At 29.0% G+C, this 23,735-nt stretch overlaps 4 protein-coding genes and 1 non-coding gene across 14 annotated transcripts; 2 read left to right on the forward strand and 3 right to left on the reverse strand.

Annotated features, from left to right (window-relative positions):
* The first annotated feature begins 1,499 nt into the window (after window positions 1-1,499).
* On the forward strand, window positions 1,500-4,952 carry LOC126833356 (sideroflexin-2). Of its 8 annotated transcripts, none has more exons than XM_050564634.1 (9): window positions 1,500-1,816; window positions 2,917-3,083; window positions 3,156-3,326; window positions 3,418-3,616; window positions 3,852-3,977; window positions 4,050-4,116; window positions 4,185-4,287; window positions 4,372-4,419; window positions 4,502-4,951. In XM_050564634.1, the coding sequence occupies exons 2-9, from the start codon at window positions 2,929-2,931 to the stop codon at window positions 4,608-4,610; spliced, it is 978 nt and encodes a 325-aa protein (XP_050420591.1). In that variant the 5' UTR covers window positions 1,500-1,816; window positions 2,917-2,928; the 3' UTR covers window positions 4,611-4,951. The 8 variants fall into 8 exon arrangements, with proteins under 8 accessions (XP_050420591.1, XP_050420590.1, XP_050420595.1 ...); XM_050564633.1 differs by having other exon boundaries at window positions 2,906-3,083; window positions 4,502-4,950; XM_050564638.1 differs by lacking the exon at window positions 1,500-1,816 and adding an exon at window positions 2,490-2,564 and having other exon boundaries at window positions 2,906-3,083.
* A 1,561-nt stretch (window positions 4,953-6,513) lies between these two features.
* On the forward strand, window positions 6,514-12,789 carry LOC126833516 (actin-interacting protein 1). Its single transcript, XM_050564907.1, has 15 exons — window positions 6,514-6,658; window positions 8,338-8,378; window positions 8,467-8,588; window positions 8,665-8,755; window positions 8,850-8,997; window positions 9,054-9,234; window positions 9,815-9,970; window positions 10,079-10,207; window positions 10,285-10,389; window positions 10,786-10,888; window positions 10,960-11,174; window positions 11,241-11,360; window positions 11,436-11,594; window positions 11,906-12,056; window positions 12,296-12,789. The coding sequence occupies exons 1-15, from the start codon at window positions 6,603-6,605 to the stop codon at window positions 12,403-12,405; spliced, it is 1,887 nt and encodes a 628-aa protein (XP_050420864.1). The 5' UTR covers window positions 6,514-6,602; the 3' UTR covers window positions 12,406-12,789.
* A 72-nt stretch (window positions 12,790-12,861) lies between these two features.
* LOC126833517 (cyclin-dependent kinase 20) lies at window positions 12,862-14,894 on the reverse strand. 3 transcript variants are annotated; one of them, XM_050564909.1, is made up of 7 exons: window positions 14,584-14,894; window positions 14,350-14,498; window positions 14,123-14,277; window positions 13,863-14,051; window positions 13,505-13,756; window positions 13,215-13,442; window positions 12,862-13,127 (listed from the first exon to the last, which is right to left on the reverse strand). In XM_050564909.1, exons 2-7 carry the CDS (start codon window positions 14,363-14,365, stop codon window positions 12,957-12,959), a joined length of 1,011 nt encoding a protein of 336 aa, XP_050420866.1. In that variant the 5' UTR covers window positions 14,366-14,498; window positions 14,584-14,894; the 3' UTR covers window positions 12,862-12,956. The 3 variants fall into 3 exon arrangements, with proteins under 3 accessions (XP_050420866.1, XP_050420867.1, XP_050420865.1); XM_050564910.1 differs by having other exon boundaries at window positions 14,350-14,422; window positions 14,500-14,894; XM_050564908.1 differs by having other exon boundaries at window positions 14,123-14,498.
* A 744-nt stretch (window positions 14,895-15,638) lies between these two features.
* On the reverse strand, window positions 15,639-23,533 carry LOC126833332 (60S ribosomal protein L4). The gene is made up of 8 exons (XM_050564598.1): window positions 23,392-23,533; window positions 22,674-22,851; window positions 22,362-22,607; window positions 20,315-20,439; window positions 20,150-20,248; window positions 17,716-17,987; window positions 16,071-16,230; window positions 15,639-16,000 (listed from the first exon to the last, which is right to left on the reverse strand). Exons 1-8 carry the CDS (start codon window positions 23,392-23,394, stop codon window positions 15,665-15,667), a joined length of 1,419 nt encoding a protein of 472 aa, XP_050420555.1. The 5' UTR covers window positions 23,395-23,533; the 3' UTR covers window positions 15,639-15,664.
* On the reverse strand, window positions 17,267-17,340 carry LOC126834020 (small nucleolar RNA SNORD18). The gene has a single exon (XR_007685028.1). It is a non-coding gene; the product is annotated as a small nucleolar RNA SNORD18 (small nucleolar RNA).
* Window positions 23,534-23,735: the final 202 nt, after the last annotated feature.

Below are 23,735 nucleotides of genomic sequence, written 5' to 3' on the forward strand. Positions count from 1 at the left end.
TGTGCGGCGGAATAAACAGAAGGGAATCGTAGAGTATATCAAAATACAGTTCACGATTAAAAATAATATATAATAATTGTGGACATATTGAGAAATAGGCAGTTATGCCAGAACGCTGATATTTCCTTTTTTTAATTTTTATTAAACATACATGGTCCGTCGCCACAGCACTATTCATTTATTAAATGTCATACACGGACTACGGACAACAATGTCGTCTCCAATTTCCGCATTTGTTGAGTGAACAGTTAAGCCGAAATAAACGAAAAATGAGAACTTCCCTACGCCTACCAGCACTATTCATTTCTCGATCAATTTCAAGAGTCCGGGCATGATTTTATCTCTTACCTTAAGAACCCATGTAAAAATTAAATAGTTATTAGCATGATTTAAATAAAAGTATATTTTAGTCATGGCTATTAGTTTATTTGTTTGTTCTATAAAAACGGTTTAAATTCAAAATTTTTAATTTTCGTAAAATTTGCTCGGTTAAAATAATTTAATTTTAATTGATATGATAAAATTAATCTTAATAAATAATGAATATTATAAATGGTTAATATCATTGATTACATAAATGCATTCAAAACATTATATTTAATCAATGTTAATTAAAGTATTGGATAAATATTAAAAAATTACAAATAAATGTTCCAACACTAGTTTTTAACATTAAACAAAAAAAAATTATAAGCCACTCGTAAAATTTGAAATTGTTAACTAAAACATTCTAAATATATAATTTAATATTTAAAGTACAAATACATAAATTTATATAAATAAACTCAACATATAACCGTTACGTGAACTCACTGTGGGAGGATTACATTTTTGAGCACTGAACTGTTGGGTACAATGTTCATTATACAACATAATAATTTATCATAAAACAAAAAATGTAGCCAGCTTAATAAATTGACAACAGACAATATTTTTTATTCACGCAGATGACTTTAATAATCATTATTTTATTAATTATCCGTAATTGAATTAAAAAATTTAGTATTTTATAGTATATTGTTTTAATAATCTTTTTCAAAAGTAATTCACTAAAAATCATTACTTTAATTTTTCTAAAATTTAAAATGATTTTAAATTGACCGTTATCGGTTATCTAGCAATTGTTTAAGCTGTGCTTTGTAAGCATTAAAAAGAAACGGAATAATTTCTATAGCGGCATTTTAACTCAAAAATGCATCTTTTCTTATAATAACACTGTACAACGTTATCAATCAATGATCTAGGTTTATTAATTCAAAACGTATACTGGTAGAGTAAATACAACATTATAAATTATAATTGTTTTTAATCTAATTAATGTATAATGAGAATTAAAGACATTTACTCTTCCATTTTCTCCCCGTTAAATAATAATTACGAAAACGTCGTCGATCGATAATTCAATCCCGCTAATTATTTTATGCCATGAATTTCTTCAACATATTTTTGTTGGATAAACAAAATATTATCAAATATAATTTATATTATCGTAGAGACGCTTCTTACGGTGAACCGCCTGCATATTATGTATTTACGACTAATATTAATTATTATTGTTTTTCAAAATTATATTCTGTCTACCGTAATGTAATATCAATAAAATTATTTTTTCTGTACCATCATAATTTTTTTCGATCATTCATCCTAGACCACGGTTTTCATTCTGACCTAGTCGTTTAAATTGTTATCAGAAATTATTATAGCCTACACAGTATTATAGCCTACACTCTGAAGTTTACAGTACAATATTACTTGATTATCAAAACCAGCGTTGAAATTAATTGTTGTTGTTTTGACTCGTTGCTATAACCGACAGGTAAATAGTTATCCTTACAATACTTTGTGTTGATGTATTGCCAGTTTTCATATTGGTTTATATTTACGAAAAGGACAACGGGGTCACTGTCAATCATATTTTAACCAGTATTAATACTTAATAGACAAACATTTTTATTTAGAGATAAAAAAATTATTTGATTTTTGGAATTTTCAAAATAATTAAAAAAAATATATGATCATAGATAAAAGAACAAACAGTTGTTCATAAATTTAAAAAAAATCTGTTCAAACCTTTGATTTCTTATTGTTTTTCGAAAATGTGTTAAAATAATTTTCTCATTAAAATACAATTTGTTTAACTTTGAGTCATTGAGTGATAGTATATAATATAACTTGATTTAAATTTAGTTAAGTGATGTAATTTTAAAATTAAATAAAACATGATACAAATTACATTATTGTAGATTTTATGTAGTATCAGTGTATTGAGTTAAATAATTTTTCTTATTACAAAAGACACATTTTAAAGAATAATTAAAACAATTAAACTTGTAAATTATTTACTAAGTAATTTTTTTTTGATAACATATTGTTACTGAAATTGTATTTAATAATAATTGTGATAAGGTAACATTTCAATTCTTATTTATTATGCTAACATAATTTATTTGTCTTCTAATTAAATCTTTAATTGTAGTTCAATTGAAAATAATTTTATATAAATAAAATAAATGTTCAGTTTGTAAAACATAATTTTTGTCAAGATAATTACAAGGTTAATACATGTATGTTAATTTATCTTTATTTTTTGTTCAATACATTTTCTCACAGGACAAGCTGAGATAGTGTTTTTGGTTTTGTGAAGTTTAGTATTATAGCCAATCATCAGCTTTTATCATCCATCAAATAGGTTCTCTTATACTCTGTTCACCAAGAGAATATGGTTGCGCAGATACAATAATGCATTACTCTTGCCTTTATAGGCGCATAGTACAGTAATGCATTTTAATTTCTGTGCAACCATATTCTCTCGGTGAACGGAGTATAGAGGAAAAGATTGTCAGTGTTACGCATTTTTTTTTATCCGTTCGTAAGTAGCATTTATTTACTTGATGATTATTTTCAGCTGTTATAAAGGAGTGAACAATTATGGAATTAAACAAATTTGACTTTGAAAAATGTCCGTGGGACCAAAACACATTTTCTGGCCGATGGAATTACTATTTTTGGATTACTAACCCTATGTTATGCTTGAAAACAGATAAAGAACTAGAAGAAGCCAAAGCTTTGCGCTTCTCATACTTGTAAACAACAATATACACTTGTTTTAAATGAATATGTAACTTATGCTTTAATTTGTTAATACATCTAAATAGAAGTGGAACTGTTCCAACCGGTACCACTGATGAACAACTATTAGCAGCTAAACGTATTTACGAGAGTTCATTTCATCCAGATACTGCCCAAAAACAAAATGTATTTGGTCGTATGGGTTTTCAAGTGCCTGGCGGAATGGCAATTACCGGAGCAATGTTGTCTTTCTACAAGTAAGATTTTATTACCTATTTATGCTTTTTAAGATAAATACACTATTTTTACTCAATGATCAGTGTGATTTGTCTTCAAATATTTTCTCAGAACTGTGCCGGCTATAGTTTTTTGGCAATGGATTAATCAGTCATTCAATGCGTTGGTAAATTACACTAATCGCAACGCTAACTCTCCTCTTAGTCAAAATCAAATGGGAGTAGCTTATGTTTCGGCTACAGTAGCCGCTTGCATTACTTCTATTCAATTCAAACAATATTTAACACGAAATACCACACCATTTTTTCAGGTAGGCACTTAAAATCTTAATCAATAAAATAATTTTAATAATCAATTGAAAAATTCACCCAGTTTCATATATTGGGTGCAAAGTTTATTTTATATGTGACCAATATACTAATAGAGAAGTTTTTTTTTTTATATAATTTTTATATATTTTGTAGCTCAATGGCTAGTATTTATTTAGAGATATTAAAAATTAAAGAAGGTTACATTACACTGTAAAATGTATGTAACTACTTTAGAGATACGTTCCATTCGCCGCAGTGGCAGCAGCAAATTTTGTCAACATACCATTAATGCGTCAAAACGAGTTGCTTACAGGAGTAGATGTTTTCGATGCTGATAAAAACAGAGTCGGTTGTTCCAAAGTATGTAGTTTTTTTTTCAAAACGTATGAGTCCATTTACCGTGAATAAATATTATTCCTAAAAACGTTCTAGTTGGCTGCCGCCAAAGGGATTTCGCAAGTGATTTTATCTAGGATTGTTATGTGTGCCCCAGGAATGGGTAAATTGATAATACTAGCATTGTTAAAAAGTCGCACCTTTTAATGAAAACTATTGTTTACTATTTAGTGTTGCTTCCTGTAATCATGGAAAAACTCGAATCCAAAAGTGCATGGTTTAAGCGGAGTACATGGATACACGCTCCTTTCCAGACACTCGCCGTTGGATGTTTGTTAGTATAATAATTTTTACTTAGATCAAGCAAATATTTAATGTAAAATATGTGGTACATCAATTTGTATTTGAATTCGTTTAGTCTCGTTGGAATGGTTCCTACTGCCTGTGCACTTTTTCCTCAGTTCTGGTATGTTTTTTCACTGATTTAAAGTAACTTATTAACTAAATATACGTGTGTGTGTGTATATATTTTCTTAAAATTATTCTAGCCCCATAAAATTAAGTACATTGGAAAAGTATGAAAATGCTGCTTACTGTGACATAGTAAACAATTGCAAGAACCCACCGGCTGTCGTGTATTCGAATAAAGGACTATAAGTATTGCATCATGGCTAGTCTTTTTTAAAGTTACTATTTTCACTAACAATTAATTTGTTTAAACACTGAAAAACTGAAATAATTACTGTGTAAACGTTTCATTTCAAATCTCAATACCTAGTTATGTTTTACAAGTATTTGGTTACTGGCTTGATTTTATTTTTGTATCCTTAATTGTATTGTTTTTATTTTATATTTTTTCCATTACAAAATGTTGAATAGGCTTTAAGGAGATCGCAATTTAAATCATTTTTTAACATTTAACCTGGTCACAATATTTATTGTACTTATAATTATAATTTTAGCACACTATATTCTTATCAAGTGCTTCCATTAGGTTTTATAATAATAATAATAATTTTTGTATTATCGTGTAGATTTACTGCTAAGCGAGTTGTAAGAATTCCTATATATATATATATATATATATGTAATATAATATAAATGGATGTAAAATGATGTTTAAAGTTTTTTTTTTCTCCTAATAGTTATTTATAAATAGTGTGAATGAATTGTTCTGCTGTCACCTTACTAAGTGGTGTCAGTATAAAAAAAAACAATAATCTGGATGTATAATTTGATTCAATAATATTGTTATAATAATAATAATATAATTTGAAAAAAATGATTTCAAAATTCGGTGTGACATAATATTGCTTAGATTGGTAGAAATTTGTCATTTAACATGAAAAATTGCTAGACGTGGAAGTCCACTTGGCGGTTACTATTGCTTATAACAATTCAGTAGACGTCGATTAACTGAAATGCCTATAATCTGTATAAGGTTATGGCCAACATTAATTTGACTATGGAAAGGAACAGCTACTCCAATAAAATCTGTGGTCACAATTTTTTTATGTTGAGTAAATCCCAAAGAATGGCGGCTATTGACTTTAATAGAAATCATTTTTATACTTTTTGAAAATAATAAAAATAGTTATTATTGTGTCGAGTGCCTTGTGATCAAACCTAGGATACTCCCTCCCCCTTCACTTAATAAGGGCATTGTCAATACCAATATGCTTGAATGGCCCAGTTTTTGTATATTCGAGTAGTAATTTTGAACGGAATGAAGTTAAATCGGGCAATGTTTTATAACATTACCACGTTACCAAAATAGAATATAGAAAAATATGGATGAGTTTCTAAATATTTATTTTTAATTAAACAGTTTTTTTAAGTATAGTCTATTACAATTCTGTGGTGTTCGGGCAAAGGGGGATAAGTGTAAAATCGCAACTTTTGGAATCACTGAAACTAAATCACTTCAGTTACATTTAATCCCATTAAAATATTCATTACGTTTGGGCATAACGGGATAAGTCATAGGATGATATTTTTATATTAGTATTCACACGTGAAAAATGGGATTAAATGTAACTGAAGTGATTTAGTTTCAGTGATTCCAAAAGTTGCGATTTTACACTTATCCCCTTTTGCCCGAACACCACAGAATTTATTTATTAATCATTATCTAACGATAAAGTACGATACGATATTTTTTTAATATTACATAACAACTATATGGTATGTTTTTGTTAAAAATTATATTTTAATTATTCTTGAGTTTACACTAAGCGGTTTAACAAAGAATTTGACTAAAAAATGGCATTCAGTTAGTGGTCAATAATTGCATAGCTCCTGGAGACCCTACTGCTAACACAACAATCTACACTTTCGTACGAAAAAAAAATTATTGCCTATACGAAACTCCTTAAACACGGTCGGTATCGAATCCTCTTTCTGGCAAGACTCGAGTCTTTTTGTTTACCAAGTCCCAATGGCAGCAACAGCTAATAATCAATAGTGTCAATAATGCAAATCATTGAAAATCAAGTCGATCAGTTAAGCTTCTGGCAACGTTCCAAAAAAGCACAATCGGCCGGCGGCTAAGAGTAGTCGGTCGACACGTCTTATGCTGCTGCTGTAATTATTAGCTATTTTTTTATCGAACCCTCGGCCAAAATGTTTTAAACAAATCTATAGTATAATATGGTCATTATCCAGATCCGAGCAAAACCGAAGACTGCTTTCAAACGTAAAAACAAGTAAGAAATAAGTAGTATTATTAATCACTATACACTACTAAGTAACAACAGTTATTAATATAGAGTATAGACCGACAATCAATTCTAGTAGTATCCACTTAAATAGTAAAAAATCAGTTTTAAGCATATATATATTTTAATTATAATTACAATAGTTATAATAATTCTTATAGACATAAACCACAGAGGTTTTTTTACTAATATTTAGCTTACACCTACATATTTAACAAGACGTTTACTCATAAACATTTTTAAGTGTAGGTAAAGTTACAAACGATTTATCATGGATTATCACTTCATGGTTAATATTTTAATTGCGTTAGTCGTAACACTCATAAGAAACAATTTAAGCGAAGCCGAGCTTGCTCAGGTAAACTTTCTATGGAAAGAACAGAATTGGCAAGGGATGACGTGGTTCAATACGATGAACACCCACGTGGGTATGGTGGATAAAAGGAATTTATTTTAAAAAGTTGGACAATCGACAGTCGTAAAATTTTAAATAATTCCTATATTGATTGGGATGTGATCATGTGGTTACGACAGAAAATTATTGACTTCCTCTGGTTAACGACGTATACAGTAACGGAATGCAGAAAGAATATATTTATCAGAAGATTGTCAAAAAATATCATTAATTCCGATGCGCATGCTATACTTAAATTGTTGTGTTCATTTGAGCAGATTTATAATTTACACGACAAACTTGTTCTAGACAGAATTCCATTCCACAGTGCTCTGTTAGCGATTCTTAGTTTTCTCAAATGTTCGAACTATCTTTTGTAATTGTACAGAATACCTAATTTAATTTTTGTCATAATAACAGTTTAAAAAAAAAAAATAATTTTTACTTATAACTTCAAAAGTAAGTAAGTAATTCAATTTTCGTTTTAATAATTATGTTAAACGTTTAAAACATAAGTGTTAAAAAAATGTTAATAGTAATTATTGTATTTTTTTTTTTATTTGTTAGTTTTGACGTATTTAATAAATGTAATAAAATCAATTGTGTGTTATTGAAATGTGTTTTATTGACTTGAATAAAAGAGCCTAGGTATACCTAGTAGATTTTGGAATGAAAAGATAAAAATTAATGTGGAAATATAAGTGATTTGAGTAAATTTAATGAAGTATTCCTCGGTGATAAAGTTTAAAAGATGACGTGGAATTTGAAGTATAAACATATCGGTAGTAATGATTTAAAAAAAAGTAATGTTGTGGATAATTTAATCCAATAAAACGAACATTTAAAAGGATAATATAAAATAGGATAATAAAACTATACACATTTTACTTCCTTTTATCGGGTTTTTTTTTTAATCGCATGGAAAATTACCACTATGTAGTAATAATTATTACGCCTTACCGACGAATGGTTAGGTATAATACATTTTTGAAATGTTATTAAAAATATGCATATCAACAATAAATCTTGGGTTTGATCGTCCATATATGGCAATCCTGAGTTGTAGTTATCACATTGTGCTTATCAGCATTTAGATGTTGCACCGTGCACGTATCAAGTTTCTCGTTTGTTTTTTATAAAAAAAAATCCTGAGTTTCTACTTTTTACGCGTTCTTTATATAGTTAAAATACCAAAATAGTATTCTTGTTATAATATATTTTTACATATAAATATATTTTAATTAAAAATATTATACTTTCTTATTTACTTTAGGCTAACTATTGAATCAAAAACCATGTCTGCTTACTCTAATAGTAAATATTGGATTATTTTCCTTCGTAGAGCTTTTTTACGACGCGGAATCAATAAAATTAATGTTAATAATTTTTTTTCTAATTTCAGAATATATTTATGCCACCTTACCGAGAACGGCACGAGGTCAACCCATTGTACTCGGCGGTGACCCCAAAGGAAAAAACTTTTTGTACACTAATGGTAATAGTGTCATCATACGTGATATTGAGGTAAAGTATATTGTGTAATATTATAGTTTTCTTTGATTAAAAAAATCAAACAATTGTTTGTTTATTTGACTTGCAGAATCCTGCTATATCTGATATTTACACTGAACATTCTTGTGTTGTGAATGTTGCCAAATATTCTCCAAGTGGTTTCTATATTGCATCTGGTGGTATGAAAAATATTAAATAATATTTACGAAATATTTTAATTTTATTATTATTATTGTTTTAAATAAAACCTAAAAATATACTAATTATTATTAGATCAGTCAGGGAAAATTAGGATTTGGGATACCGTGAACAAGGAACACATTTTAAAAAATGAGTTCCATCCATTCGGCGGACCGATTAAAGATATTTCTTGGTCACCAGACAATCAAAGGATGGTAGCAGTTGGTGAAGGCCGTGAAAGGTAAACTAAGTTAAATTCTTCCATTTATTAATTATTCATCATTATTATGTGTTTAGATTTGGACACGTCTTTATGTCGGAGACCGGTACATCTGTAGGAGAAATATCAGGCCAGTCAAAACCGATAAACTCGTGTGATTTCCGGCCTACTCGTCCGTTTAGAATTGTAACAGGTAGCGAGGATAACACGGTTGGCGTGTTTGAAGGACCACCCTTCAAGTTCAAAATGACTAAACAAGTAAATTTTTTTTTTTTACTACAAATATTGTATATTTTAATTAGAATAAAGTAGATTTAAAAATGTTTTAAGTAAGTTCATATTTTAAATGTATAAAATGTGATATTGTGCATCTATAAAAAAAATAGTCAATTGGATAGAACTTTTAAAAAAACTAAATATATTAAATTTCAAGAACTTTTATTCACATGAAAGAAAATGTAGACTCCAATTAGTTAATAAATTAAAAAAAAAATTTTTCCTTGTCAATGTCTTATATACTATGTCAAATTTTTTAAAAATGTTGGAAACAATTTTTGTTCATCAATTAATCACAGTACTAAAAATTGTTGACAAATAATATACCTACAATACATATCTAATATACCTACAACATTGACAAAAATAATTATTTATAAAAAACGTTTTTTGTCAATATTCTTAGTGTAGACTTAAAACTTGTGTTAAAATTTCAAAAAATACAGATTACATTTTAGTATGGAAAAAATGCATAAAGTATACCTGTTTATAAGCTTTGTTAACCAGGCTTCCCCTTAATAATACTAAATTATATAAAACTTATGTATACTTAATTATCTAGGAACATTCAAGATTTGTTCAAGCTGTCCGTTTTTCACCCAATGGTAATTTATTTGCTTCCGGAGGATTTGATGGAAAGGTATTTTTATATGATGGTGCAAGTGCAGATTTAGTATCGGAGTTGGGTAGCCCAGCACATAAAGGAGGTGTATATGGAGTAAGTAATTATTTATTTTTAGTTTAATAGCTCAATCGAGAGCTATCTTTCCTCCTCCTTTGAGGAGGTTTTTCTAAATGTTTTACTAATTTGATACTTTGTTTATAGGTTGCCTGGAATGCAGATAGTACTAGATTGTTAACTTCATCTGGCGATAAAACTTGTAAATTGTGGGACGTCGAAACCAAATCTGTTGTTAGCGAATTTGTAATAGGAAATCAAGTGGAAGATCAACAGGTTGACGTTTTGCATTGTTTATATATATGTATGTATATATATATATATATATTTACTAAATTAAAACTATTATATAGGTGTCTTGTTTGTGGCAAGGAAACTATTTACTAACTGTTTCTTTAAGTGGTTTTATTACATATCTCGATATCAACAACCCAGATAAACCAATCAGAGTTATAAAGGTAAATAATAATATTTTATAATAAAAACTATATTCATGATTTAATACAATTTTATTAATTTGGCAATCGGATAAAATAAATAATACAAAGTAAAAGTTTAAAATAATGTACGCTTTTCCAAGCTGTACTATCATTTACTCATTAAAAAAAAAAAAAAAAAAAAGAGTTTACAAAAAAATATTTTTAACCCGAGTTATTCTCACCGGAACAAATCATATATTATATTAGTTTTTTATATCAATTTAAGTGTGAAATTTGAGTTATGACCAGAAGTAATTATCTGAACGCTTAATAGTATAATCAAAGTGAACATTTCACAGTAGGACGTTAGTAGTTGAAGATTTAAAAATATTGTTTAGAAAAATGTTATATTAAAAAGATAATCATATTTAACAGGGGCACAACAAGCCTATTACAGTATTGGCTTTAAGTCCCGATCATAGCACAATTTACACTGGTTCGCACGATGGTAACATTACTAATTGGAACGCAAAAACAGGTAGATAGGATATTTAAAAATATTTTGATTGTAAACAACAATTTTTTATTCAAAGAAAAATTTAAAACTAGGCGAAAATGATAGAATACAAGGTTCGGGTCATGGGAATCAAATCAATGGCATGAAATTGGATAGTGATTACTTATATACTTGTGGCATCGACGACAGCCTTAGACAAGTGGATACCAAAACTAATACGTACACTGATCTTCAAGTTAAATTGAATTCCCAACCCAAAGCAATGGACTTCAACAATAGTGTTCTTGTTACAGTAACAGTAAAAGATGTATGTTAACAGTTATTTACCTATCACATTGTTTTAAATTGTTTAATTATTATTTGTTTTTTTTAGATAATTGTTTTAAAGAATGAAAAAAAAATATTTACTCTGCCGGTGGATTATGAACCGTCAGCCGTAGCTATTAACTCCGATGCCTCTTATGTTGCGGTTGGAGGTGCTTTGGACAACAAAGTAAGTGTTTAAAAATTAATTAGTATTCAGAATAACATACATATATATATATTATAATGTTGCGATACCTCATAGGTACATGTGTACAAATTTAACGGAAGTTTGTTGGAACATGCAAGTGAATGTGACCATTTAGGTGCGATTACTGATTGTGCATTCTCTCCCAATGGAGAGTACTTAGCAGCAAGCGATTCAAATCGTAAAGTTATACTATACAAAGTGCCAGAATTCACTGTAAGTAACTCGTTTATTAACATAGTTTGTCTTTATCTTCCCCTTACAATATTACTTCTGTGTTAATTATGAAATATATTTATTAAATATTTGGTTGTTCGTTTTTTTTTAAATGTCACAAATATATGTCTTAATTAATAATTATCGTATTTTATTAATCGTTTGCTGACAAAATCAAATCACACATTAATAATTAATATTTATTTTATTTAAAATGCTTACTTTATTGTATGGATAGTCGGTAAGAACATTTTAACTTGTAAGTATTTAAAATGACTTATTTGTTTATAATCTCGAATGTTCTGTTTTAGATGGCTCATAAGCAAGATTGGGGTTTTCACAACGCACGTGTAAATTGTGTCGCTTGGTCTCCAAATTCTAAACAGGTGGCCAGTGGCAGTTTGGACACTACTATTATTGTTTGGAGTGTCACTTCGCCAAACAAGCATACAATAATTAAAAGTTTGTTCAAATGTTACTTACAAGACAGACTGTCTGTTAAATTGGGCCAGGTCAATGGTACAGAATGGGATTGTGGTATGACAAAAAAATGTTGTGGTTTTTTTTTCTGTCAATTACTAACATTTTATCTCCTGGAGTAAAGTTATTCGACAAAACCCAATTTAATGGACAATTTAATGAGGCTATTCCTAAAAAAAAAAAAATATGTATAAATTCTATTTTTTATTATTATTATTCAGATGCTCACCCGCAAAGTCAAATCACACGTGTGTTGTGGTTGGATGAAGAAACTATTGTGTCCGTTGGACAAGATTGCAATACAAAAATCTGGAATGTTACTCCAATCTAAGTGAAAAGGCTGCATTTTACATATTCTAATTTATTTATTTTTTTATTTATTTATATTATAGTTTATTAACCAAAACTTATGTCTTATTTTAAGCACTTTCATAAAAAAAACTAAAATGGAAAATCTTATTATAATTAACACTTTTTGGTTAACGGTTTGAATTAACTATACAATAATAATACAAAGCATGTCTTTTAAGAGTGAAGTATCTTTCTTTATTATTATAATTTTTTGTTTTTATCTGTGATTAATTTCTTTTAAATAATCAGTAGACATTTTTTATTTAAAAAAACAAATCTACATTTATTTTTCTAATATATTTATAATGCTAATTTTATGCGAACAGTGTTATTCTAGTATAAACTTATCAAATCGTATTATATACAAACATTTTATAATAAAACTAAATGTGTGAAAGTAAAGTGTTCATAAATACAAATTATAACTATTGTCTATTATAAGTTATATTCTTTCTAAAATCAAACAAAATACTTCCCTTTACAATTTATAAGTTAATTCAATTTAATATACATTTTATGTTATATAAGATGTTAAAATGACTCTTGAATTATTTTATACAAGTCACTGAAGTTTTGTTCTATATTGTCGATCACTCGTGTTTGTTTGGGTATTATCTTTTGTCTATGATTTTGAGGTGGTATAGGCATTCTATGTTCAAGACAAGGTAACGGTTCATTGAAAAAGTAAGAATGCAACAATGCCTATAAAATAAATACATATTTTTAATTTGTATACATTTTAGATACTCCAATTACTCGATATCATAACGCAACATGTGAACTGATTACCTCTTCTGCGTTTAGTCTTTTATCTGCATCGTACAAAATTAATTTTGCTACCAAATCAACCAATTGTTTATCGACATCGGGCAATAGACTGTCCATTGGAATTGAATTGCAATCGATAAATTGAAGTTTGTTATAATCTGGCATTTCTTTTCTTTTTGGCCAATTCTTGTCTGTAGGTGTACCCAAGTAATGTACTACAATAGCAATTTGCTCCATATCGGAGTCGCCCTAAAATGTTTTTTTCCTTGTTAATACGTGTTATTGAACCCAAGAGAGAAAACCAAACCGACTAGAAATAACGAAGTTCTTGTATACATTTCAGCTAATATGCAACCAACGGACCACATGTCAATAGACCGGTTGTAATAAATGGATCCAAACAGAAGTTCTGGAGCACGATACCGCCTTGTTGCCACTTGCCTTGTATAACAACAATCTACTGAATCATTGTCGACATCGGTCCATAGTAAACGGCTTAAACTAAAATCCGCTATTTTCAGTACACCTTTAGAGCTTATTAGCAAATTAGCCGGTTTAAGATCCTAGAAATAACGGTTTAACATTTTTTTTTTCTCACAATATTGCATACAATTTTTTTTTTTAATACTACTATTAGGTGTAGGAATTCAGACTCGACTAGATACATACCCTATGCATAATGTTCAATGAATGTATATGCTGTATGCCACGAATGAGCATACGAGCATACGATTTCAGATGAGAATCGTTCAAATTGATGGTTTCGTCGTGCAACATTTCCGACAATCCCGACACCATATACTCCAAGACCAAGTAGAAACTGAAGCTATGACAAAAATGTTCCAATATTTTGATAATCTAAAATGGGAAGTTTTATTATATTATAGTCAAGTTGCCTGTGTACGAATTATACTCCTAAAATTACAGACATAATCAGAGTGCAACGCTTTTAACGATTCGATTTCACGCAGTACATGTTTTGGCGTTCTTTCTACCGAACGAACGCATTTCAACGCTACCATTTTACCAGAAGATCGCTGTAGAGCTTGAACAACTTGTCCGTGAGTTCCTTCTCCTATCCTATCTAAAATTTTATAGTCTTCCATTATTACAAATCAACATATAGATGAACGGCATCTAATTGTTTACAACTTACATAATATTATCTTCATTCCTGTAGATTTGTATATGATTTTGTTACCTTGGCAACGCACTGTATGTATTTTGTTCTACATAATATATATACTGTATTTTGTATCATACATAATGTATGATAATACTAGAATAATTTTTCTTTCGTGCTTACTTTTAATAAAGAAATTATTTTTCATTAAAAACACTATTAATAGTATTAATGGATGGTTTAAAATATAAATATATATATACATACTACTGATTCCTGTTGAAAGTAAAACATTTCTTTCAAAAATGGTAAAAGTTAAATTAAATCTAAATAAAAGCCTTTGTTGTGTTATTACAAATTTTAGCCTACTGTTTAGTTAAAAAAATTGCCTATACAATACGCCTTTGAAGCGACGCTCCTTATGCAAACTACCAACTTTAATGAGAACTCCCACTCTAACTTCATGTCTTTGTTTATCCGAGCCGAAATGTTGTACGTTGGCAGTCAACGTACCGTTTTTTTAACACAAAAAAATTAGGTATAGGTACCTTAAAATCACCTTGGATACAACGTCACTGTTATATATAAAATTTCAAATCAATGTTAAATTAAAGTGCCAAACATTATTTTCCTAGAGCGTCAATAATGGTTAACACCACCGAACCTTAATATTTTACTATCGAAATGAACAGTAGTATTAAAATTGCACATAAAAAAGTATTAGGTAATGGATGAGACCAGAATAGTACATATATTTATCTATTTTTTTTTCATTTAAGTATTTAATAGTCCATCTTTAACTTTTACTAACGTGAAACTTTTTTTTTTAATGTTGAATATGGTATTTTGGTACCCATGTTTACAAAAATTAAAAGATGTATATTTTCTTTAAAACAGATCGAACTTATTTTGAATAAGAGTTGATTGTTTTAACGATGTTGAGCCTCGCTGTTCAAGTAACACCAGGTTATATAATGGTTTTATACAAGTGACCACAAAAGATACATTGTCACAACGAAAAATTATTTTTGGAATATGACGATCCTTATTAATTAACATCAGTTCGTTGTCAAGATTTTCATTGACCTTTATTATAATGTTTAATATATATACAAATATCAATGCGAGCCCTTTTACGCAGCCTGCCAAAAGAATATCAATGTTAATTTCTACCCTCGTGAGATCTAGTCTTTGATGATGTAGACAAAACTTTATCCAAATTTCTGATTTGTAACAAGTTTTTCATTTAATTACGATGATTGAATTCACCACTAAAGTGAAGATAAATTATGACAACAAAGGAGGAATAAAAACAAATCAAGTATATAATATTGTTTTATTAGTCCTTTCATTTAGTACTCGTTTTAGGCGCTGAAGGTTTAGCTTTAGCAGCAGCCTTTGGCTTTTCTGTTGCAGCCTTTGCCTTTCCTGCCTTGGGTTTTTGCTTAGATGCATCTTTTGTCTTAGGTTTTGGTTTGGGCAAATTTTTCTTTGACCTCTTCGTCGGTGGAGCACCTCCACGTGCAGCAAGTCGCTTCCTGTATGCTTCTAGTTTCTTTTCATGAATGTCTCGCAAGCCTTTGACAGCAATCACCTTCTTTGCCTTGATCTTGGCTGCCTTCAACAATTTCTTTTCATTGATGAAACGTTTTAATACTTTTTCACCCTTTTCAGTTGTTGGTTTCTAAAATCATAAACCAAACTACTATTAAATAACGGTTGCTTTCAAATTTATGATTATTATATTTACTTACGCCTTCTTTCTTTGCCAAGTAAGTTTCACGAGCTAATTGCCTCAGTTTGTTTTCCTTACTAGCCACACGTTTCTGGACGCAAATGTAAGGATTCAATCTCAACATAGTTCGCACATGTTTCAACGGATTCAACTTGCGTGTACGACGTAGAGAACCAGTTCTAAAAAAAAAATGTATTAAATAATGCGTTAAATTTTATAAAACCAATAATCATTCAGTCAAATATTAATGATTATAGCAGTATAAAACAAAGTATGACTAACTTAAAACATTAAATGAAAAAAAAAAATAATAATAATTGGTTATAATCAAAATGGATCAGAAATTAAAACAAAGCATATTTTTTAAAATCAAAGAACTTCAACAAAAATATATTTTCATCATCTCCATTTTAATAATAGTAAAACTGCATTATCATAAACAAGAAACACAAATTAAAATTGTGTTGAATACACTAAAAGATAAAAACAACTCTAGAACTGAAATTGGGTTTAAGTTTATCAGATATTGTAGCTTTCCTAAGTTTTCACACAAAACAACAATTCCATTTTTAATTATTGACCATTAGTCTAAGAAAATATATTTGTAATCACTTGTTTAAGACTGTAAGAAACATTTTAAATTTATCAATATTATTATACACATTTGTCACACAACTTGCGGTTACTCCCACTTGAGTAGTATTATGTCTACCAAACTACTCAACCACTATAAATAGTGTAAAAACTTTTCCCATTTAAATAATGTTTTGATATGTACATCGAGATTCTTTAACAACAATCAACTTTCAACTACTTAAAAATAGAACACTTATGTATACTTAAAATTGAAAATATTTTTAACAATGAATTTAGAGTAAAAAAAATAATATTTCATCAGAGTTAAACTAAGTTTAAAAATTGTTATCATTCAACATCAATAACACGGACCAAGTATTTATCTCATCATGTTTTTGCAATTGCTATAAAAAATCAAATCAATGCACACATAATATACAACAACTTATATATAACTTGAAAATATTTATGTGCAATAAAACTAAATAGTTTTTTTTATAAAACATATAAGGAATATATTATTCATTAGATCAGTTGTGTGTAAATAGCATTTTTATTATCATATCATATCAACAACACGGACCAAACTTAATCATCACATCTAATGAATTTAAAAAACCTTTCAAAGTAACTCTAATTTGGATCAGAAAATATAGTTAAGTACGATCATTCGACATCAGTAACACGGACCAAGAATTTTCTCATCACATCCAATTTTCAGTTATGCAATAATTTTTTTCATATTTTATAAAAAAAAAAAGCCTAGTTGGTGAATAAAAGAATGATTTGGCAAAATTTTAGAAGAGTACTTATGTAGGTCATTACATGACAAAAGAGCTACTCAGGGAATTACGTGATGTTACAGAATAAAAAAAAATATATATAGTTGAGTCTAGTTGTTAGTGCAAGTCAGTTGACTGATTATACCTTATACGAAATTACAAATCAGTTCTAAAAAAAAAAAAAAATCTAAAAATATTTCTTTGTCTTAATTTTCAAGTGACCATACTAATACTATCTCCCAATAAGGAACACAAATTTATTTAACCTCAAAATTTCCTAAATTAGTACAAAGAACATTTTCTTACCTCTTCGGTGGTAAGTATTTCTTGAGTTCATCAGATTTGAAAATCCTAGTTAAATCTGTGTTCGACATTTTGGGGAATGGAAGATTGTAACCGCTTTTCAAAGTTGCTTTTTTATCCCATGTTCCGTACAAATCATCCAACTTTTGGAAAGCAGATTGAGTCCAGATGATGAAACGTCCAACATGACCACCAGGAGCCAATTGTAACAAATTTAATTTCCTGATGTTGATCAAATCTACACCAGGAATGTTCCGGAAAGCTTTCCTAAGTCCCTAGCAAAAAAAAAAAAAATGTTAGTTGAGAATTTATTAAACGTGAAGCAAAAATAAAAACTATTTTAAACTATGTTATTATTAAAACAATATTGGATTCTTAAGGGAAGCAACAATGGCTAAGTATTTACCATATGCATACGGGGAGATTCCTATAATTTAAGCACAATATTTAACGTTCAAAATCAAAAAAACTGATTTAGCGTGACCTGTAATTGTGCTATGACTACCGATTATAGATATCACAATTTTAACAAGAATATGTAACGAAAGATTTTTCCTTTATGTTAAAGTCTCGTCTCAAATGGGTTAATAAATGGTCGACCTCAATGGAACCCAAATAAAACAATGTTAGTTTTATGAGTACGCCTTGAGATTAAACTTAATGTAGCACACGTAAGGTAACATTAGAACCAATTGTGTAGGTATATGTTGGACATTATTATGTGCATATTGAAACATAAATCATAATTTATATTGTGGCTGAAGTTATAGCAAATAAATGGGGCTTAATAATAAATGGACGACCTCAATGGAACCCAAATAAAACAATGTTAGTTTTTTTGAGTACGCCTTGAGATTAAACTTAATTTAGCACACGTAAGGTAACATTAGAACCAATCGTGTAGGAATAAGTTGGACATTATTATGTGCATATTGAAACATAGATTATAATTTATATCATAGCTGAAATTATAGCAAATAAATGGGGCTAGAAGATATAGTTGTCATTATTTTGGAGGATGCTGTCAATGTATAATGACTATAGCAGCGACTGTGAAATACTATTTTATTTTGCACAATAAGACCACTCGTAAACATTACAATAAAACATTTTTAGTGTGAAATTGTGCTTAATTATAACCATCTTAATCAAGCTTTGTAATGCAATGCAAAATCATTAAATTAAAGATGGACAAATTTTATGATATTAAAAATTTTATATTGTCATTATTTTGGAGGATGCTGTCAATGTATAATGACTATAGCAGCGACTGTGAAATACTATTTTATTTTGCACAATAAGACCACTCGTAAACATTACAATAAAACATTTTTAGTGTGAAATTGTGCTTAATTATAACCATCTTAATCAAGCTTTGTAATGCAATGCAAAGTCATTGAATTAAAGATGGATAAATTTTATGATATTAAAAATTTTATATTGTCATTATTTTGGAGGATGCTGTCTATGTATAATGACTATAGCAGCGACTGTGAAATACTATTTTATTTTGCACAAAAAGACCACTCGTAAATTTCATAATGAAATATTTAAAGTGTGAAATTGTGCCTAAATTAATTATATGGATCTTTTATAAAATATTGAAACTATTAAAAATAAAGATAAAAAAAAAGTTGATCAATATAAAATTCTTTATATTATGTTATTATTTTGTAGAACGCTGTTGATAATAATAGTACAAAATTCAAGCAACGACTGAAGTAAGAAATTATTTCACAGAAGACCACTAATGAATAACAACATATTTGAAGCAATGAGATATTTGCATAAAATAAATAAATGTTAGACTTCAATGGAACCCAAGTGAAGTAGTAGCTATTCCAAGAGTACGCCTTGAAGTTTTTTTTATTTTGCACACGTACGGTAACATTTTGACAATAATACAAGGCAATTGTTGGACATTAATATGTGCTGAATTAATACTTAGTTCACATTTGTATGGAAAGTTTGTCCCCAATACGAGCACAAGCCGATTAGGAAAGATCAAACCACATCAATGTGGCACAAAAATTTTGTTATAAAAGTAAAATCTATTTTATAACAAAGTTGATCTTTGTGTCATATTATCAAAAATAATTACCAAAAGCATAGATCAAATCATACAATAATTAAGCAACAATCGATAACATAAATATGTTCTTAAATCAGGATTTTACATGAGTTTCAAAGATCATACGAGGACAATCAACATCTCTTATAAAAGTTATAGAAATTTTTGAAAAAGCTTCAGAAATGTAGGAATCCTACAAAATCCAAAAATACGTATAACAATAAAATGCACATCATTTTACATATTTAATTTACAATTTGTTCTTACAAAGCTCAAATTTATTTTATTATGTTTGATCTATGCCAATAGTAATGAGTACTAACTTAATTTTCAATAGATAAAATTTTAGCTTCCCAAGTGACTTACTTGATCTTTACTGTAGACTATTAATGGGCCTTTACGTTGAACATGACGGCGATTACGCATCTTGCCTTTGCCGGCACGTAAACGACGAGATTTGATTACCTAATGAAAATAAATTGCTAAAATTTAACATATAATAATTATTTAACTTATTATATGTTATAAAACCTTTTGAATATCTTTCCAAGCCTTGATACGGTGCAAAAAAATTGTAGCTTGCTTCGTCTTGGTGTATTCTTGAATTTTGTCAGATACAACCAAGGGGAATTCAGGGACCTCCTGAACCAAATGGCCTATTAATGAAAAGTACAAAATTGTATAAAATAGTAATTTGCATTACTCAAGTATATGACAATACAACAAATATTGAAAAAGTTATAGAATTTTCAAAGGGAAAATAGTTTTTGTTTTATTCTTGTATATTTCCGCAAACATTTTTAATCCCTGCATTGTAATCTACATATACATGTATCTTTGTATTGTGTAAAATTAGGTCATTTTCATTAATTCACCTACATACAAGGACCAAACACGGGTAAATTTAAAATAACTGTTAGTCACTTTTGCCGCCACCGCTGAAATAGAAGTTCAGTGAGGCAACGCCTGAAAGTACTGATATAATATTTGCACTAAACGATCAAATAGTTTCCTCAAATGCATTTAATGCAGACGAGTTAACTAATGTGCATAGGATTTTTTTTTTAGTTAGTTATTTCAATCAGACAGTGTCAACGTGAAAAGTAATCACAGAAATCATAACCCAATGCTCTGCATTAATGTCATCATTTTCAAATACAGTTACACCTCTATAACCAGTCCCTTTTAAATTGTAGATATGAATGTCAAGCTAAAAGCATTTCTCAATTTCTTAAACATTAGTACAAAATTAAGATCAGCATTTTGATCTCTGTTAAAAAGCTTTTCTATATTTGGTGTGCACTCAGATTTTGTCAACGTTAAAAGTAATCACAGGTGTCATAACCCAATGCTCTATACATAATCATCATTTTACAACATAATATAATTTTTATTTTTCTTTCAAACTACCAGGTTAGATTTTCGTCATAAATCTATTTAAATTAGCTAAGTAAAATATGTCAAACCAAATTTGCAGTATATTTTATTGAGGAAACGTTTTGTACAAAATGCAATAAAATAAACTGAACTGGCTGAACTTCAAAAATGAATGTTAAGTTAAAGTCTACATGCCTTGGGCACAGGGTTGCCAACCGACCGGTTTTTGGCCAGCCTAACCGGTTTTTTAATACCTAGGTCGGCTGCCAGTTTTGCATCAAACCGGCCATATAAAAAGGCCAGTTATTTTATTTTTCATAAATAAATGTATGTTGTCAATGATTTATCATTATACTTTACTACCAAGTTGTTAATGCAATAACCTTTTTTGTTGTCATATGGTTGTCATAGGGTAGCACTGCACGACTGCCCAGTGCCGAGCTGCCGACTGACAGCAGCTGATTCCAGACGTACATGTCCATTATTCATAAATAATATTTGATAATGACAAAATAATAATGATTAGGTATACATTTTATTTGTATGATAATAATTTTGTTATTTCTAAATGTTATAACCAATGTAAGTTAAAAATATTTTATATTTAATATATAAAATTAATTTAAAGCCGGTTATTTTTAATTTGATAGTTGGCAACCCTGCTTGGGCAGGATATACAACTAAAATTTGTGACACTTTCCCAATACAATCAGATGTCTCAAAATGACCGTTATCTAAAATTTGCACTTGCAATAAACTGCTCAATTTTTTTTTTTTTTTCAAAACTTCTATTAGTGGGATCAGAAATTAAAACAAAGCATATTTTTTAAGTTACTCATCATTTTCAAGGTAACATTTATCATCATTTCCAACAAGTACATAATGTTTACAGGTCTTTAAAATTTGCTAAGTTTTTAATATTTGAAGTATTGTTGACAAATCTTTTTTCAAATTGTCTAATTTAATTGGAACCACCAGAAATATTTCATTATTTCTAGAGTACGCTAAAAAATTAATTAATCTAGCACACATTAACAAAACATACATAACTCATTATTCTAATTTCATATGTGGACATTTTTGGTGCAAAGCTATTATTCTGTTATACTTCAATCGTAATTGATACAATAAAATTGTAACTTAATAGTATAGAATTATAATAAAAAATTGAAATTCCCTTTTTTTAAAAATACTCAATTACCTTTAGACATCACGAGGGCAGGCACACCTGAAGCAGCAATAGCCGATACTGTTGCATACCGTTTCTGTGTAACATTAACTTTCCTGTGCCAACGACGCCATACACGAGTTGGTGCAAACATACGTCCACCTCGACACATGTTACCGAACGCACCTTGACCACTGCGATGGGTACCACCACCTCGGACACGAGGTATACGAGCAACAGCACGTCCAGTACCCCATGATTCAGCACTGGTTTGATGACCTTATTTAATATAATATATTATACAAAAATAGCCTTAAAAATTAATATTAAAAACATTTTTTTTACCAGCTAATTTGCTCACAGCATAAGGTTGTCTGCTGTTTTTCGAAACTTCGTTGTGAACGAAAGTGACAACGTCTGGGCGGATTGGTGCCCTAAACACTGAAGAGAGAGCAACAGTTTCTCCAGTTTCCTCATTTTTCTCATTGTATACAGAAACTAACGGCCGAGCTGTAGATAGAGCCTAAATGTACATCATACTTCAAATACAAACAATTTTTGCAACGGAATCCAAAATTATAATACTAATAATATAATTTCCATGAAAAATATAGGTGTATAATATTTGGTGGAACTTCTTAAAAGAAATTAAAACTTTATTATTATAAATACTAATTTAGTCACAAATACCAAGATTAATAATGGTTAACTAGTTTATTTAATGCTAGAGAGAATTAGTAGAAAATACATGTTACAAAAAGTGAGGTTAGAATTGAAAATTATATTTTAGTATTAAAAATTTGTAATAACTTAGCATCATAGGTTGATTATAAATTAGTTCTATAAACGAAAGAAGCGATTCTAAACACAACACGAACACTAATCATGAATCTCGCACCAAATTATGAAAGTTATAAAACACAAAATCCACATGGCAAGTGGCAACATGACCAGCAAACTTAACGTTTTTGGTTGCTTAAAATTAACATTAATCAAACAAATAATACTTAAAATTACTCCTTGTAACCATATACTACATTATAATTAACGAGTATAAACTTACCATGGCGTAGTCCCTAAAAACTAAAAATTAATTACTTGGAAAATAATATCAACCATCCAGGCAAGAGCCGAGTTGAAACGTAGAGAGAAAGACAGTAATCATGATGCCGCTTGTACTCGTGTTCGAAACGCGCTAGAGAGTTGGGAGAATAAAAACGGATAGGAGTGGGGGAAGAACGCTGCTTCTTGGATGAAAAAGTATATCAATGGAGGAAAGCGTACATACTTAAAAGTGCCATGACTTTCCGAGTTCCCGCCACAAGAGTTTCGTTTTTGATTCTACTTTACTGTAGAATAATATAGAATATTAGTAATATCATATTATTACGTTATAAATGATACAAT

The sequence above is a fragment of the Adelges cooleyi genome, unplaced genomic scaffold, assembly GCF_023614345.1.
Source record: "Adelges cooleyi isolate 19-005CV unplaced genomic scaffold, UGA_ACOO_1.1 ACOO_flye_CR_arks_rails_tigmint_CR_PRNA_2, whole genome shotgun sequence".
Classification (NCBI taxonomy): Eukaryota; Metazoa; Arthropoda; class Insecta; order Hemiptera; family Adelgidae; genus Adelges; species Adelges cooleyi.